Source organism: Dichomitus squalens (genome assembly GCF_000275845.1).
Source record: "Dichomitus squalens LYAD-421 SS1 unplaced genomic scaffold DICSQscaffold_47, whole genome shotgun sequence".
Classification (NCBI taxonomy): Eukaryota; Fungi; Basidiomycota; class Agaricomycetes; order Polyporales; family Polyporaceae; genus Dichomitus; species Dichomitus squalens.
The window spans coordinates 99846-112602 of NW_006766929.1; the positions used below are offsets into that span (position 1 = coordinate 99846).

Genomic DNA, 12757 nt, shown 5'->3' on the forward strand with positions numbered 1-12757 from the left:
CCTGTGCCATAATATAATTCTCTGTCCGCGCATTTCCGGGAGTGCGAGCATTCGGACCGGCAAGCAGGCAAGTTCATGTGGTGTTCGTATATATGCTACACTGTCTCCTCTGACCGCCCAGCTCCGAAAATCCGGGGCACTGTCCAGAATACCCCACCGCGTCTACAAGTTATCACACTGTACTGCCCGGGCTTCTTGGTAGTCCCTCACCGCGCATTCCCGACAATGCCGGGCCTCATGAGATATTACGGCGCTCGATCGTCATCGTGGCGTGCTAGGGTGATACCCAAAATACCGGGCAATCCTTGCGATATATTCCCAGTATTGCCCGGTATTTCTCGACGTGGCCTTGTAGTACAACCCATCCAGTGTCCTTGCGCTGGAAGGAGATCCTGACAAGGTGCGGGCAATGTTTTTGACGTGTCGCACGGTATCCTCACGATTGCCCGAGCCAGCATGGGAGGGTAATGTACGACAAGACTTATACACTTTTGCTGATGCACATATTACCATCCAAGCGTCACGATCTCGATAGTTTTCCGAGGGACTGCGGTTGTCACCTTGCTTTCCCCAGCGTTCTCGGTGCATTTCGAACGGGTTCTCACTGGGAGCTTGAATCCTGGGCATTACCAGAAAGATTTTGGAAGCGGGCTTTTCGGCAAGAAGCAAGGAGGAAAAATACATACATTATGATTGAGCGCCTCGGGCATCGTGCTAGCGAACAGCTGGGTGAGGGCGCCACACGACACAGGGTAGAGCACAATGGTATCCTGACGTGAGTGAGAATGAGCTGCGATCAGGGGAAATGTCACTCAAGTTATCAGTCTCCGCACTAGGATCTTCCGTTGTAATGATGGCACATAACGTTGCAGTTCGGTCTTGATATTTCCTGCGTAGGGAGCTGTCTTTATCCAGATGCTAGACCTGTGATGCCGGAAACGTACCTGGGTTCAAGGAGAAAGAGATGATGCCCTTGTCTGCATAGCGATTGGCGAATTGGCGCGCCACGACGATGTTTGTCTGGTGGCGGCGTGTGCGGTCAGTACCCAACATCATCTTGATTGCAGGAAGGGGACTGAAAGCAACTGAAAGGAATCACTGACGTGCTTGGTTTGGTAATATAGCGCTTCCTTCGAGCTTCCTCCTCTCAGGCCCATCCCTGACTGTCTCCACATTCGTTCCCCACTGCAGATCGGAGCCATCCTTCGTGAGTTCGTCCAAAGGTAGCCACGTGACACCACTATGAAAGATGCCCGGCGTAGGGATTGGTCGATGCAACGCGCATCTCGGAAACGTATACTCACGCGTTGTTGAAAAAGTATATGGAGTTCGCTTTCCTTGCCTAGGACATCCGCCGCCGCCTGGTTGACAGATGCCTCACTCGCGAGATCGAGCTGCACGAAGATCGCCTCTTTACCAATCGATTCCTTCAAGGTGGCGATGGCAGCATCTGCCTTCGCTTTGCTTCGTGCGGCAAGATAGACTTTCGCATCATGCTTACGCAGAGCCTGCGTGAGACACGAGAGATTTACACTGACAAGCAGCTCACCTTGACAGTTTCGTACCCACAACCAGCGTTACCACCCGCAGTTATGATGTAGGTTCGCACATGCTCTGTCTACGTACCAGTCACGATAGTGACGCGTCCCGTCAGGTCCGGAATCTGGCCGACGCTGAACTTCGGCTTCGGGGGCTACAGCTGGGTGATCACGGGTAAAGCTGTCTGCTTGAAGTTGGAGTGAGCTGCCCCCATGGTGGTTACGGACCAAACCGGTACGGTAGAGCTGTCGTCAGACGACTGAGGGAGTCGGACTACGGTATCAAACAGACGAACCGACAGACACAGAGGTAAATGAATGAGTACTGTACGCATACTTACATGGACAAAAATCAAAAGTCACCGACGCGCATACATGCGGGAACTACCGAGTCGGATCAACTCGGAAACTCCGACAACTGCAAGCCTCCCGGCCAGACCGCGGCTCTGTTACAGAAACAATGCTTATATATATCATGAGTACACTGCACAAACAACATTCTCAAATGGCACAATTACTCGCCACACCATTTTTCCATCGCCGGTTAATCAACCGCTGAATACAAAGGTACATGTAGGTTGTGTTACCCACTCCTCTCCAGTCCCTCATTCCACGGCTCGTACTTCTCTGTGTCTTCCAATAATGACTGAGTCTTCGACCTCACTACACCAATAGCGTCCTTTCCCAGCGGGAAGTGAAGAGGGGGCTGTTCCAAGGCCGCGAGCTTGTAGACAACCTCCATTCCTTTCCTCGCATCACCCTTAGGGTGATACTGCTCCCAGATACCCCTGAGAACGTTCCCGGGAAGCTCCTTATTGCTATATGCGACATGGGCAGGTGCCCATGTGGTCTTTCTTAGGCCTGGAGTGTCAAACCCTCCTGGCTCGACGATCGTGATCTAACAATGACAACGTGAGTTCCACCTATCGCGGACGTATGTGTATACAATGTTTACCTTGATGTTCCAGGCTGGATCAATCTCATTCGCTGAAACCCTCCAGCGCTATCAATGGGGGATTTCGAACCGTCAGCGCCGCTAGACAAGGAACAGGTCAACGATGTGACTAGACATACCGAACTTGCTCGCTGAGTAGTATGCCAATGCTCCATGACCCCGCAGTCCTGTGATCGACGAGATCTGGAGAAGCCGTCCGCCCTCTCCAGCAGGGTTGACCTCACGGAAGAATTTCACAGCCTCGCGAGAGACGTTTGCTGCGCCCCAGAAATTCGTCTCAAACATCGCGCGCACATCTGCATCTGCTACGGCCTCGACTTCTCCAAACGTGCCTTGTCCAGCATTGTTCGCGACGACGTCGATACGGCCGAACTTCTCCTTAGCGGCAGCAAAGGCGTCGATAATCTCTTGCGGTTTGCTGACATCCAACTTGAGGATCAAGAGACGTTCAGCAGGATACTTTGCTGAGAGGTCGGACAGGAGCTCTGGACGGCGGGCAGTCGCAATGGCAGTGTCGCCCTTCTCAAGGACGATCTCGGCGAGTATACGGCCGAATCCGGTCGATGCGCCAGTGACTGTAGAACATGTCCGTATGGATTTTGGTGACCCGATGGAAAGAAGATACGTACTGAACCAGATAGCCATTGTGCTGTGTGGTCTGAACTGTCGATGGGACACTGCTGGGTCTGCTTGTGTAGCCTGCTTCCTCCTACGGTGCCTCGCGATCGTATTTATAACGTCCGCCTTTTCGGTTGAGATGGCCAAAAATGTCGCTCGTTTCGTATTCTTCTTGCTACCGCCACCACCTCCGACGTCATATCAGAAGCTCTGAGCTAGGCCCTTTGGTAAGCACTCAACCGGACTTACCGGGAAATACTACATCCAGGGAGAGAAGCACGTCAGTTACTTGACACTCTAAGCAGGTTGCACCTCCAGCTCGGGCCGGATGTGTAATCAGTTCCCTCAGCATTGAGATACGTGTGAGTGTTAGTTGGCTAAGCAAGTGAATCTGTTTTGAGTACTGAATTGAAAAGTCCTGCTCTTTGGGTTAGGCTCGGGCTTCTATCAACCGCAGGCCGGGCCGTGCTTCCAGCCTTGGCATCGCTCAAGCTCTAGTCGACTAGGTTCAACTTGCGCCCATAACCTCGTCTGACTCGAAGTTGTCTAGTCTATCTCCTCCCAAACCTACAAATCCCACGCTGTAGGCCAGCATGTCTGCCCTCGAATTACGCACTCCTGTCCAACCCTTCGTTCCACTACTCGTATTTCTCTGTGTCCGCCAATAGCGCTACAGTCTTCGCTCTCACTAAATTCACTGCATCCTTGCCAAATGGGAAGTGGAGAGGGGGCTTCTCCAAAGTCGCGAGCTTGTACACGACCTCCATCCCCTTTCGCGGATCACCTTTAAGCCGGGACTCCTTCAAGAGGCTTCTAAGGACGTCTCCGGGAAGCTCCTCCATACTGTATGCGGGATGGGCAGGTGCCCACGCTGTCTTCCCGATGCCTGGAGTGTCGAAACCTCCTGGCTCGATGATCGTTATCTATCATCATCGATGACAAGTTAAGTCCCTGTCACCACGGACGCATTCACATACCACGCTTATCTTATTATCTTGGGATTCCATGCGAGATCGAGTTCACTCGCAAGGCCTTCGCTAAATCCCTCCAATGCTAGCAATGGAGTATGTGAAGCCATCAGCGTCACTTGATTCGCAACGGTGCAATGATGTGATGAGGACATACCGAACTTGCTCGCTGAATAATATGCCATTGCTCCAAGGCCTTGCAATCCTGCGCCCGAACCCATCTGGAGAAGCCTTCCGCCTACTCCCATTGGGTTGACCTCGCAAAAGAACCTCACGGCCTCGCGCAAGACGTTCGCTGCTCCCCAGAAGTTCGTCTCCATCACGTCGTGCGCATCTGCATCCTCTATGGCTTCTTCTCCAAACGAACGTCGTCCAGCATTGTTCGCGACGACGTCAATGCGGCCGAACTTCTCCTTAGCGGCAGCAAAGGCGTCGATGATCTCTCGCGGTTTGCTGACGTCCAGCTTGAGGGTTGAGAGACGACTGGGGGGATAGTTTGCGATTGCGACCGCCCGCCGTCACGAAGTCTTGTCCGACCTCACCGCTGTGTCGCCCTTCTCAAAGATGATCTCGGTGAGTGCGCGATCGAGGCCAGTGGACGCGCCAGTGATGTGAAGCATGTCAAGACAACGTTCAGTATCGAATTGCACTCCAAAACGTACTGAGTCAGATAGCCATTGTGTGGTCTGAGCTGTCGATGGTGTGTTGTTGAGTATGCGTAGCCTACTCCCCGCGGCCTACGTCGTATTTATATGTATACCCTTTTACCCCCAGGTGACCTTGTCCGTTCTCCATTCTCCTTGATACTGCAACCCCCGTGTCGGATGCACCCGTTCGTAAGCCCTTTCCGTATTTACCGGTATATATACCTATGAGCAGGACTGCGCAGGTTGCTTGTCGCTTCCAGCAGCCTGCATGGACAGCTCAGCCTAATGCCCGATTCCCGATTCCAGTGAGTAAAGATTCGTTGCAACAGCCAGATGCATGATAATGAAACGCATCTGTCACGCCGCCTGTCCCCTACCCCTCCGGGGTGCTGCTTGTCTGCCATTCAACCACAGAGTCTGTCGACCCGTCCAAACACCGCCTTCGGGCTAAAGTTGCGTTGCGATGCGGCAGGGGAAGGCAACTACAAGCGTTCCGAGCTCAGGTGGTTGTCACGTGATGTACTTGTCAATCTGCAGGGTCCCGGTCTTGCATTCGACGAAGGCGGCAGGACGCGCTTGCGCGTCGTCACTCCATGCCCATGGCGCGGTCGTGCACATGCCCGCGCCGGCATCGCCCTGACGTACCGCTCAGCAATCAGCCAAAAACTGCAACATCATATACAACTCACCTCTATAGGAAGTGCCTTGTCACTGACGTCGTGATTCTGGCACATCACGCGATTTCCGTCGAACATCCCGTCAATGGGGCTTTGGACGATCACATGTGAGCCACCTGTAATATCTCGAAATGAGGCTACTACTTATGTATTTGTTATAAATGAGAGTCCGGCGCGTCGTCACAGTCGCTATCGTAGAAAAGCACTTCGTTGTACCTTCCTCTGACGCTGTCTGTCTTCGTGTGGATATTGAAAGATATCGGTGACCCTCGGCTACATTTCCAATCCGCCACGCGAGTGAAGCGCGTGGGATGACAGTATTCAAAACAGTGGCGGAGATACCCGTGAAAACATGCATACTCTTAGCACGTCCCAGTCGCAGCGCTACGGGAAAGAGACGGACATTGTAGGGCTGTAATGCGAGCTTGTAGTAGCTACCGTTGAACGCGTTAGGTCGGTCTGGCCGAGAGCGTTCACGACCAACGCACTTATGGAAATCGGAAGAGGTCCAATGATGAATCAAGTCGCCGTCCGCGACTATTACGCTTCATGCGCCTTGACTTCGTCCTCGAGCCATTTCCAAAGCTTCTCCCCTAGCTCGTCATCGTATGCCTCTGGCCGGCACCTTCCAACACGCGCCCAGGGTATGAAAAACTGACATATGGTGATGAGTACCGTCTTAACAGGGAAAGTTCTTCAACATACCTCGCCGTTGTGATTGAGAGCCTCCGGCGCGGTACCGGCGTAAAGCTGTGTGATCGCACCAATTGGCGTTGGGTACAGCATCGCATTCTGATGTCGCCGTCAGCTTATACGAGCGTAGCCTGTCAGACAAGTCGGTCCGCACCACAAGCTTCCTCTGCAGGCCGGTAAGGTGGCGTTGCAGATCGCTCTGGATGTTCCCTATATATCCGTGAGCAGGAAGCACGATAGTACGCATGGGACTACAACCGACCGGGATTGACAGATACGGAGATAATGCCCTGCTCAGCATATCGTTTCGCAAGCTGCCGCGCAAACACCACATTGCCCTGTCCAAGACAGGCATGTTAGTCCAGACCTTGGCAGAACGCTTACGCTAAGCCACGCACGAATTTGCTCTGGAAGTAGAGGTTCTCTTTCGACAACTTCTTCCTCTCGGGTGTGTCTTTGAATGTCTCCCAGTGGAGAGTGTCTAAATATGCACCGCTGGAAGCCGTCGTCACAACGCGAGCGTGGTGATCTGGAGACGACTTGACACCGGCAAGGAGAGCGGGCAAGAGCAACACGGTGAAGTGGTAGTGGCCTAACACGTTCGTACCCCATTGCAGGTCGTACCCGTCCGCGGTCACCTGTTCGATGGGCGGGACCATGACTCCACTGACGAGCGATGAGAAACATGAGGGGGCACTTTTGGGATGAAATAGACGGAACGCACGCATTGTTGAAGAGAATGTGAAGTTCTGGCTCCTTGCTCAAAAACTCCTCAGCCGCCTTCTTGACCGAAGAAAGACTACTAAGGTCGAGCTGAAGGAAGATGGCTTCCTTGCCCGTCGCCTCCTTCAAGGAATTGATGGCCTTCTCTGCCTTATTCTTGCTGCGGGCGGCGAGGTAGACCTTGGCATTGTGCTGCAGAAGAGCCTGATCGACGGTCCGGGTTGGAAACGCGGGGTACTTCAGTGGCATAAGATTACGCACCTTCACGGTCTCGTAACCGATACCGACGTTACCACCTACAAAAGCCGTAAGCGTGGAGGCAAAGACCACCCACACTACAATATGTCTTACCTGTGACTATGACAATCCTTCCGGTGAGATCAGGTATGTCCTCTACCGTGAATTTGGACTTGGGCGGAAAGGATTGCTGCAAAGTGGGCCATATGGTCTGCTTGAAGTTAGAGAGCGCGGCACCCATCGCGGTTCAAATGAAATGAAGCTAATATAGCGCAGAAACCTATCAGGAGGAGCCAGGAGAAAGGTAAGTAAGGTGGAGTCTCTGGCGTGTGGCGGCTCGGAGTACTTATTTGAACTTGAGCCGAGCCCCGGTCGGTAATTGATCCGCACGTGATCGCGCACTTGCCGAATGATGAGCGGCCCGTTCGTCATCGACATCGCATCATGCGCCAACATCGTCTCGGACTGCGTTTGCACCGAGCGCAACAATACGCACCTGCGAGATGACCAAGCCAGGCTTGGACTCCAGCCCAAAACACGAGCTATCGGAAACCCCACGGGATGTAAGTCGCACACTCGCCGTTATGATCGAGTGCCTCCGGTATGATACCAGAATAGAGCTGCTCAAGTACACCTTTTGGGGCAGGGGACAGCATCGCTTGCTGTTCTAATGAGTATTGTCGTCAAAGCGATGGATCGTCCACACCATGTACTTGCTGAGGATGCGGCGGCACTAATGGGGGAATCTGAACTGTAACGATGAGCAGGGAGGATTTCAAGTAACGGCAAATGTAACATCTTCCGGGGATGGACTGGATCTCTTCGGTCCCGATCTGGTTTAGGAGTATGCATCGATCGTGGAGAATTCTGTAGTTTCAGTGCTGGGAACGAACAAGATTCGATCATTGGGGCTCGAGGGTTGCCATGCACTTCCAACTACCACGAGTTCACCAGAATCACGACTGAAAGCGCTTTCGGATATTACAGGCAGCTTTGCACCTTCAAGTACGATACGACTTGACCTCGTCCTCCAGCCACTTCCACAGCCGTTCCCCGATCTCGTCATTGTAGCACTCCGGCCTGCACTTGCCCAAGCGTGCCCACGGAATCATATACTGATCGTGCATGCATGAGATCTCTGTTCGGGTGCGCACTCGTTCAAACGCACCTCTCCGTTGTAGTTCAGAGCCTCGGGCATCGTGCCAGCAAACAGCTGCGTGAGCGCACCCTGAGGTGCAGGGTAGAGGAGAATTGTGCTCTACGTGAACAGACATTGGACTTCTGTTCAGTCGAGAACGCATTTGGGGGAAACGGTGATACGGTACCATGATCTTGGACGCGAGCGGAGGCACGTAGCGCTGGAGGTCAGTCGTGATGTTCCCTTGTGACTGTCAGCATATCAGCGAAGAGGGCTTGGGTGTGGGGGATACCTGGATTCAACGAGATCGCAACGATGCCCTTGTCGGCATAGCGCTTTGCAATCTGTCGCGCGACTATGACGTTGGCCTAATAATGCGAACATGTCAATTGAGTCCTTACATGCTGTGGAGTCTCGATAGAGACGTACGTGCTTGCTCTGGTAGTACAGAGATTGCGTCGACAGTTTGCGCCGTTCCGGGGAATCTTTGAAGGTGCCCCAGTGGAGCGTCTCGGCGTATGCTCCGCTCGACGAGACAACGATGACGCGCGCATGCTGGTCGGGGGATGTCTTCGTGCCTTCAATTAGGGCCGGCATGAGTAGCTCGGTAAAGAGGAACGGGCCGACAACATTCGTCCCAAACTGGAGGTCATGACCGTCTTTCGTGAGCATCTCGATAGGGGGCCACATCACTCCCCTGAAAATCTCAGTGAGTATCTGCATGGGAAGGTATCGACGCTGGCGAGCACGATTGCTTACGCATTGTTGTATAGGACATGGAGCTCTTTCTCCTTACTGAGAAAATCTTCGGCGGACTTCTTGACGGCCGCTAGGTCACTCAGATCGAGCTCGTGAAAGACGGCCTCCTTGCCTGTCGCCTCCTTCAATGAGGTAATCGCTTTCTCTGCCTTCTCCTTGCTCCGTGCAGCAAGGTACACCTTCGCATTATGCTGCAATAGTGCCTGGGAGACGAAGAAGTTGAGCTGACACAGATTTGTGCCATGCACACGACGGTGCGAACCTTGACCGTTTCGTAGCCTAGCCCGGTGTTACCACCTGATAAATAGATGAACACACCACCACTCGGCAGAGAGGTTGGACGGCATACCTGTAACGATTATCACGCGACCCGTCAGGTCCGGAATCAGGTCGACGCTGAACTTGGACTTCGGCGGGTATATCTGCCCGAGAGCAGGGAGCTTCTTCTGAAACTCGGAGAGTGCGTTACCCATGGTAGCTGGTCAGGAGAGAGGCCTGAGGGCTGAGCGCGGCACTTCCAGCAGACATGACGCATGAAGGAGGCCTTGGGACGGTGTGAATGCTGACGCTGTGGCGTGGCGACAAGGGATCGACGTGAACCGGATCGAACCGTGTCTGGTATTTGAAAATAGGTCTCCTTCCCAGGCTGTTGTGTCCCTGGGTCCAAAGGCCTTCCCGTGTAAGTAGATTGAACCGACAGCGATATTGTCGAGCTGGTAGGGGGTTATGATGTGCAGTAACATGAGCGGTAATTTCAAGAATGCCACGACTCATCGCATTGCAGGGGAAAGCGCCCGAGTTTGCTTCAGGCAGGCAAACACCGGCCATGTAGCTGGAAGAGTACACCCATCTCCTGCCTTGTTATAATCGTGAGATTTACTCTCCTGTCCTGCGAACGTCTCATCCTGGGTGACAATCCACGATACTGGTGCTAGCCTGAAAAGACGAGACCGGTGTAGGAACTCTCGACGTGCAAGCTTCTTTCGATGTGAAACCTCTGCGCCGGTCTCCTTGCAGCAGCTACAGCATTGTCCGAAGCATGGGAGACGACGACGTGTATACTTGGAAATTCGCTCACAGTGATCAGTAATCGTTTCCAGGTTGAAGACAAAGCGGCGAGCGGTACGCCGTTCGTTGCGAGTGCAAGAGATCAGTACCTCTGCCTCGGAGGATGATTGCGTTAGGGTCAACAAACTCAACTTACTCGATGTGTTGCACAGTGAGTAGCTCTATTTCCATATCAACGCCTTTTACCGGGAACCTTTGCAGGCACATCGACAGGTCATGTCGCGTTAACCTAGCCCAATCTCCGATATTCCCTACATCAAGCCGTAGTCTTGAAGCGCTCCAGGTCCCCTCCAACCAACCGACCCTCTTCGCCTTTCAGCTCAAATAGCCCCAGCTTCCCCTTCTCGCAAACGAGACTAAGCCTCCGCGTCGTCCCGTGTTCCTTCACAAGACGGTGTATTTCCTTCAGCAATGCCACGAACTGTGCGATACACTTCTGGATGCTCTCCATTTCCTCAATGCCAGTGAACTCAGGGGAGTCCAGCCCTTGCCGCATCACCTTTTCGAAGGTGCCGTTCTTGTGAATCGCGAGGAGGTGAGTAGGGGTCTGGGTCAAGAACAATTGGAGGAACGTGTCTTCGTTGCTGGTGCAGTCGGCGAACATGATGGAGCGCGTCGCGAGTTCGATTATAGAGGATTGCGGGAGGAGTGTGCCTGCACGGACGACGGCGAGTTCTCCGGGGATGATAGGCAAGTCTGCGTTCTGCGCTGCGTCCGGAGCGACCCCCCACGCAGTCGCGTCGTCCGCTGGGAGCTCCCATCCTGTCTCTGCAGGCGGAAGTGCTTGGCCGCGATCGTCTCCGCTCGTTTGCTTACCCTTCTGCGTCGTTGCCTCTGTGAACCCCCAGTCTTCAGCGTTACTCCCACCTACCCACATATTCGCCTCGTCCTCGTTTGTGAAACTTTGTCGTGCTTGGGTGCCCGCCGCCTTTTCGGTCGGGGCCACAGGGATGCTCCCCGAAGCTCGCTGCGACAGCTCGCGCGCAGAGTCTTCCGTCCTCGTTTTATCCCCATCTGTGTGTGGCGGAGTAACGGGTGTACTTGTGGCTACGCACGCGTCGACCTCGAAGCGGACAACCATCTTCAATCCGCAGATGGTCTGCACACACACAAACACACAACCCTGTAAGTGCCAGAAACTATACCCCGATGCATCGAAATTGTAGCTCACGTATTGCACAATACGATAGTGTCCGGCGCCGTTCTCGCAGCCCTGCGCGGCCTTCGTGGCCTCGCGCTCAAAATTCAAGCGACACCCCGCTTTCGGCGGGACAGCGACTTCGCGCGCGCGAGCAGCCCACCGGTGCATCAATACCGTGTCTGCGCCGCCGAGCTGGAGGTCGATCCGGAAGTCCTTGCGCGTATTCCACTCGGGCGCGGTCGTCGCGGCGCTCCCCTCCTTTCGTTCGCCCTGGTCGCGAGTCGGACGCTCTAGGCTCGGCTCGCTGACAGGGCTGAGAGGCTGCGCTGCGTCTGAAGGGAACGGCTCGCGGATCCAGCGAAGGAGCTTGCGCAAGTTGTTCCTGTCGGTGACGAAGTCGATGGCCGCCCAATCAATCATGTCCTTGTTCGAGTCTACATCCGGCCCAGAGGACACACTGGAAGCCAGAGCATCGACGGCTCGAAAGAGTGGAACAAGCGTGGACTGGTTGGCCATATAGTACGCATCCTCGTGGAACATCCTGATCCCGCTATCGAAGTCGACCGTGAATGGCATCGGGCTGTCTAGCCACTCGCGAGGTGAGCCTGCACGATGTTGAGCCATCAGCGAAGTCCGAACTTGAGTTACTATACCGTACAACTCACCAGGGACGATTATAGTCGGATGCTGCCCCTTCACCCAGGTGTATGACGCAAGGGGACGGAAGTCTTCTATCTTGGTTGGTTTGTCGACGTCTGCGACATTCGGCGCGGTGAGCTCAGCGATCGCGGGCTCGAGGATGTTCTCGCGCATGTCGCGCGCAGGCGGGGGATTGTCTTCGGCAGGCTGTGAAGCGTAACGTCTCTCGCCCGCTGAGCTGTCGCTCCAGGGGCCCATGCCTCGTCGCCCGCCACGTCCACCTCGCCAAGGCTGTCCGCGAGCGCGAGCGCGCCCTTCGCCTCTGTCTGCGGCCCCGGAGATCCCACGTCCGCGGCCTCGGAATCCGCCACACTCAGCGTACCCGCCTCGCCAGCCGCGTCCTCCCCGGCCGCTCTCGTTGGGGAACTGGCCGTGCTCATCGCTGCCCGAACATCCTCCGTGATCTCTAGTGTTGTCACGCTGGAACCAGCGACCGCGCAGACCTCCCCCTCTTCCGGTGTTCCATTGGTAGAAGCCATTCTGAATGCCGTCAAGGTCAGTAGCTGCGGGCGCTGCCACGAATGGCATGAAGGGCGTAGCTTGGCTCACCATGTGCGGCGGTTGCTCATCAACATCTCGCAAGACGTTGGCCTGGGGAATGATGGGGACATAGGTGGTCAACCATCGAAGACCCAGCGGCGGCATCGAGGTCAAAGGTGCCCCGCGTCCGCCTCGACCGCGTTGAACGAAGTGGTTTCCTCTCTTGGTGAGTGTGTTGAATGCGGGCATGTTCGCATTGGGAGTCGTGCTAACAGTGTTCTCTCCAGCGCCCCCGCCTCGTCCAAAACTTCCCCAATAACCACCCCTGCCGCGCCAGGGAGGTCCACCACGCGCGCCTCCGCGTCCTCCGCGTCCCCTTCCTTCTCCGCCATCCTGAGAGATGTCGTTGTTGGCCT

General features: G+C 54.7%; 5 protein-coding genes across 5 annotated transcripts; all 5 read right to left on the reverse strand.

The window, feature by feature from the left end:
• Nucleotides 1–2121: 2121 nt before the first annotated feature.
• Nucleotides 2122–3138, reverse strand: DICSQDRAFT_173496 (NAD(P)-binding protein; the record flags this gene model as incomplete). The annotated part of the gene is made up of 4 exons (XM_007369312.1): nucleotides 2122–2436; nucleotides 2494–2525; nucleotides 2613–3068; nucleotides 3123–3138. The coding sequence occupies 4 exons, from the start codon at nucleotides 3136–3138 to the stop codon at nucleotides 2122–2124; spliced, it is 819 nt and encodes a 272-aa protein (XP_007369374.1).
• A 955-nt stretch (nucleotides 3139–4093) lies between these two features.
• On the reverse strand, nucleotides 4094–4699 carry DICSQDRAFT_173497 (NAD(P)-binding protein; the record flags this gene model as incomplete). Its single annotated transcript, XM_007369313.1, has 3 exons — nucleotides 4094–4164; nucleotides 4237–4562; nucleotides 4617–4699. 3 exons carry the CDS (start codon nucleotides 4697–4699, stop codon nucleotides 4094–4096), a joined length of 480 nt encoding a protein of 159 aa, XP_007369375.1.
• A 970-nt stretch (nucleotides 4700–5669) lies between these two features.
• Nucleotides 5670–7297, reverse strand: DICSQDRAFT_111076 (NAD(P)-binding protein; the record flags this gene model as incomplete). The annotated part of the gene is made up of 8 exons (XM_007369314.1): nucleotides 5670–6057; nucleotides 6109–6195; nucleotides 6251–6306; nucleotides 6359–6434; nucleotides 6495–6762; nucleotides 6821–7023; nucleotides 7081–7115; nucleotides 7171–7297. The coding sequence occupies 8 exons, from the start codon at nucleotides 7295–7297 to the stop codon at nucleotides 5944–5946; spliced, it is 966 nt and encodes a 321-aa protein (XP_007369376.1). The 3' UTR covers nucleotides 5670–5943.
• A 669-nt stretch (nucleotides 7298–7966) lies between these two features.
• DICSQDRAFT_182916 (NAD(P)-binding protein) lies at nucleotides 7967–9489 on the reverse strand. Its single transcript, XM_007369315.1, has 8 exons — nucleotides 9303–9489; nucleotides 9216–9250; nucleotides 8954–9156; nucleotides 8624–8891; nucleotides 8487–8562; nucleotides 8382–8437; nucleotides 8225–8314; nucleotides 7967–8171 (listed from the first exon to the last, which is right to left on the reverse strand). The coding sequence occupies exons 1-8, from the start codon at nucleotides 9424–9426 to the stop codon at nucleotides 8058–8060; spliced, it is 966 nt and encodes a 321-aa protein (XP_007369377.1). The 5' UTR covers nucleotides 9427–9489; the 3' UTR covers nucleotides 7967–8057.
• Nucleotides 9490–10277: 788 nt separating this feature from the next.
• DICSQDRAFT_182917 (uncharacterized protein) lies at nucleotides 10278–12340 on the reverse strand (the record flags this gene model as incomplete). Its single annotated transcript, XM_007369316.1, has 4 exons — nucleotides 10278–11120; nucleotides 11193–11767; nucleotides 11828–12008; nucleotides 12083–12340. The coding sequence occupies 4 exons, from the start codon at nucleotides 12338–12340 to the stop codon at nucleotides 10278–10280; spliced, it is 1857 nt and encodes a 618-aa protein (XP_007369378.1).
• Between the last annotated feature and the right edge of the window lie 417 nt (nucleotides 12341–12757).

Coding starts and splice junctions, on each gene's coding strand:
- DICSQDRAFT_182916 (XM_007369315.1), bottom strand. CDS start 9,426: ATGGGTAACGCACTCTCCGAGTTTCAGAAGAAGCTCCCTGCTCTCGGG. Junction 9,157..9,215: donor TAGGCTACGAAACGGTCAAG/GTTCGCACCGTC, acceptor TTCGTCTCCCAG/GCACTATTGCAGCATAATGC. Junction 8,892..8,953: donor CATGTCCTATACAACAATGC/GTAAGCAATCGT, acceptor TGAGATTTTCAG/GGGAGTGATGTGGCCCCCTA.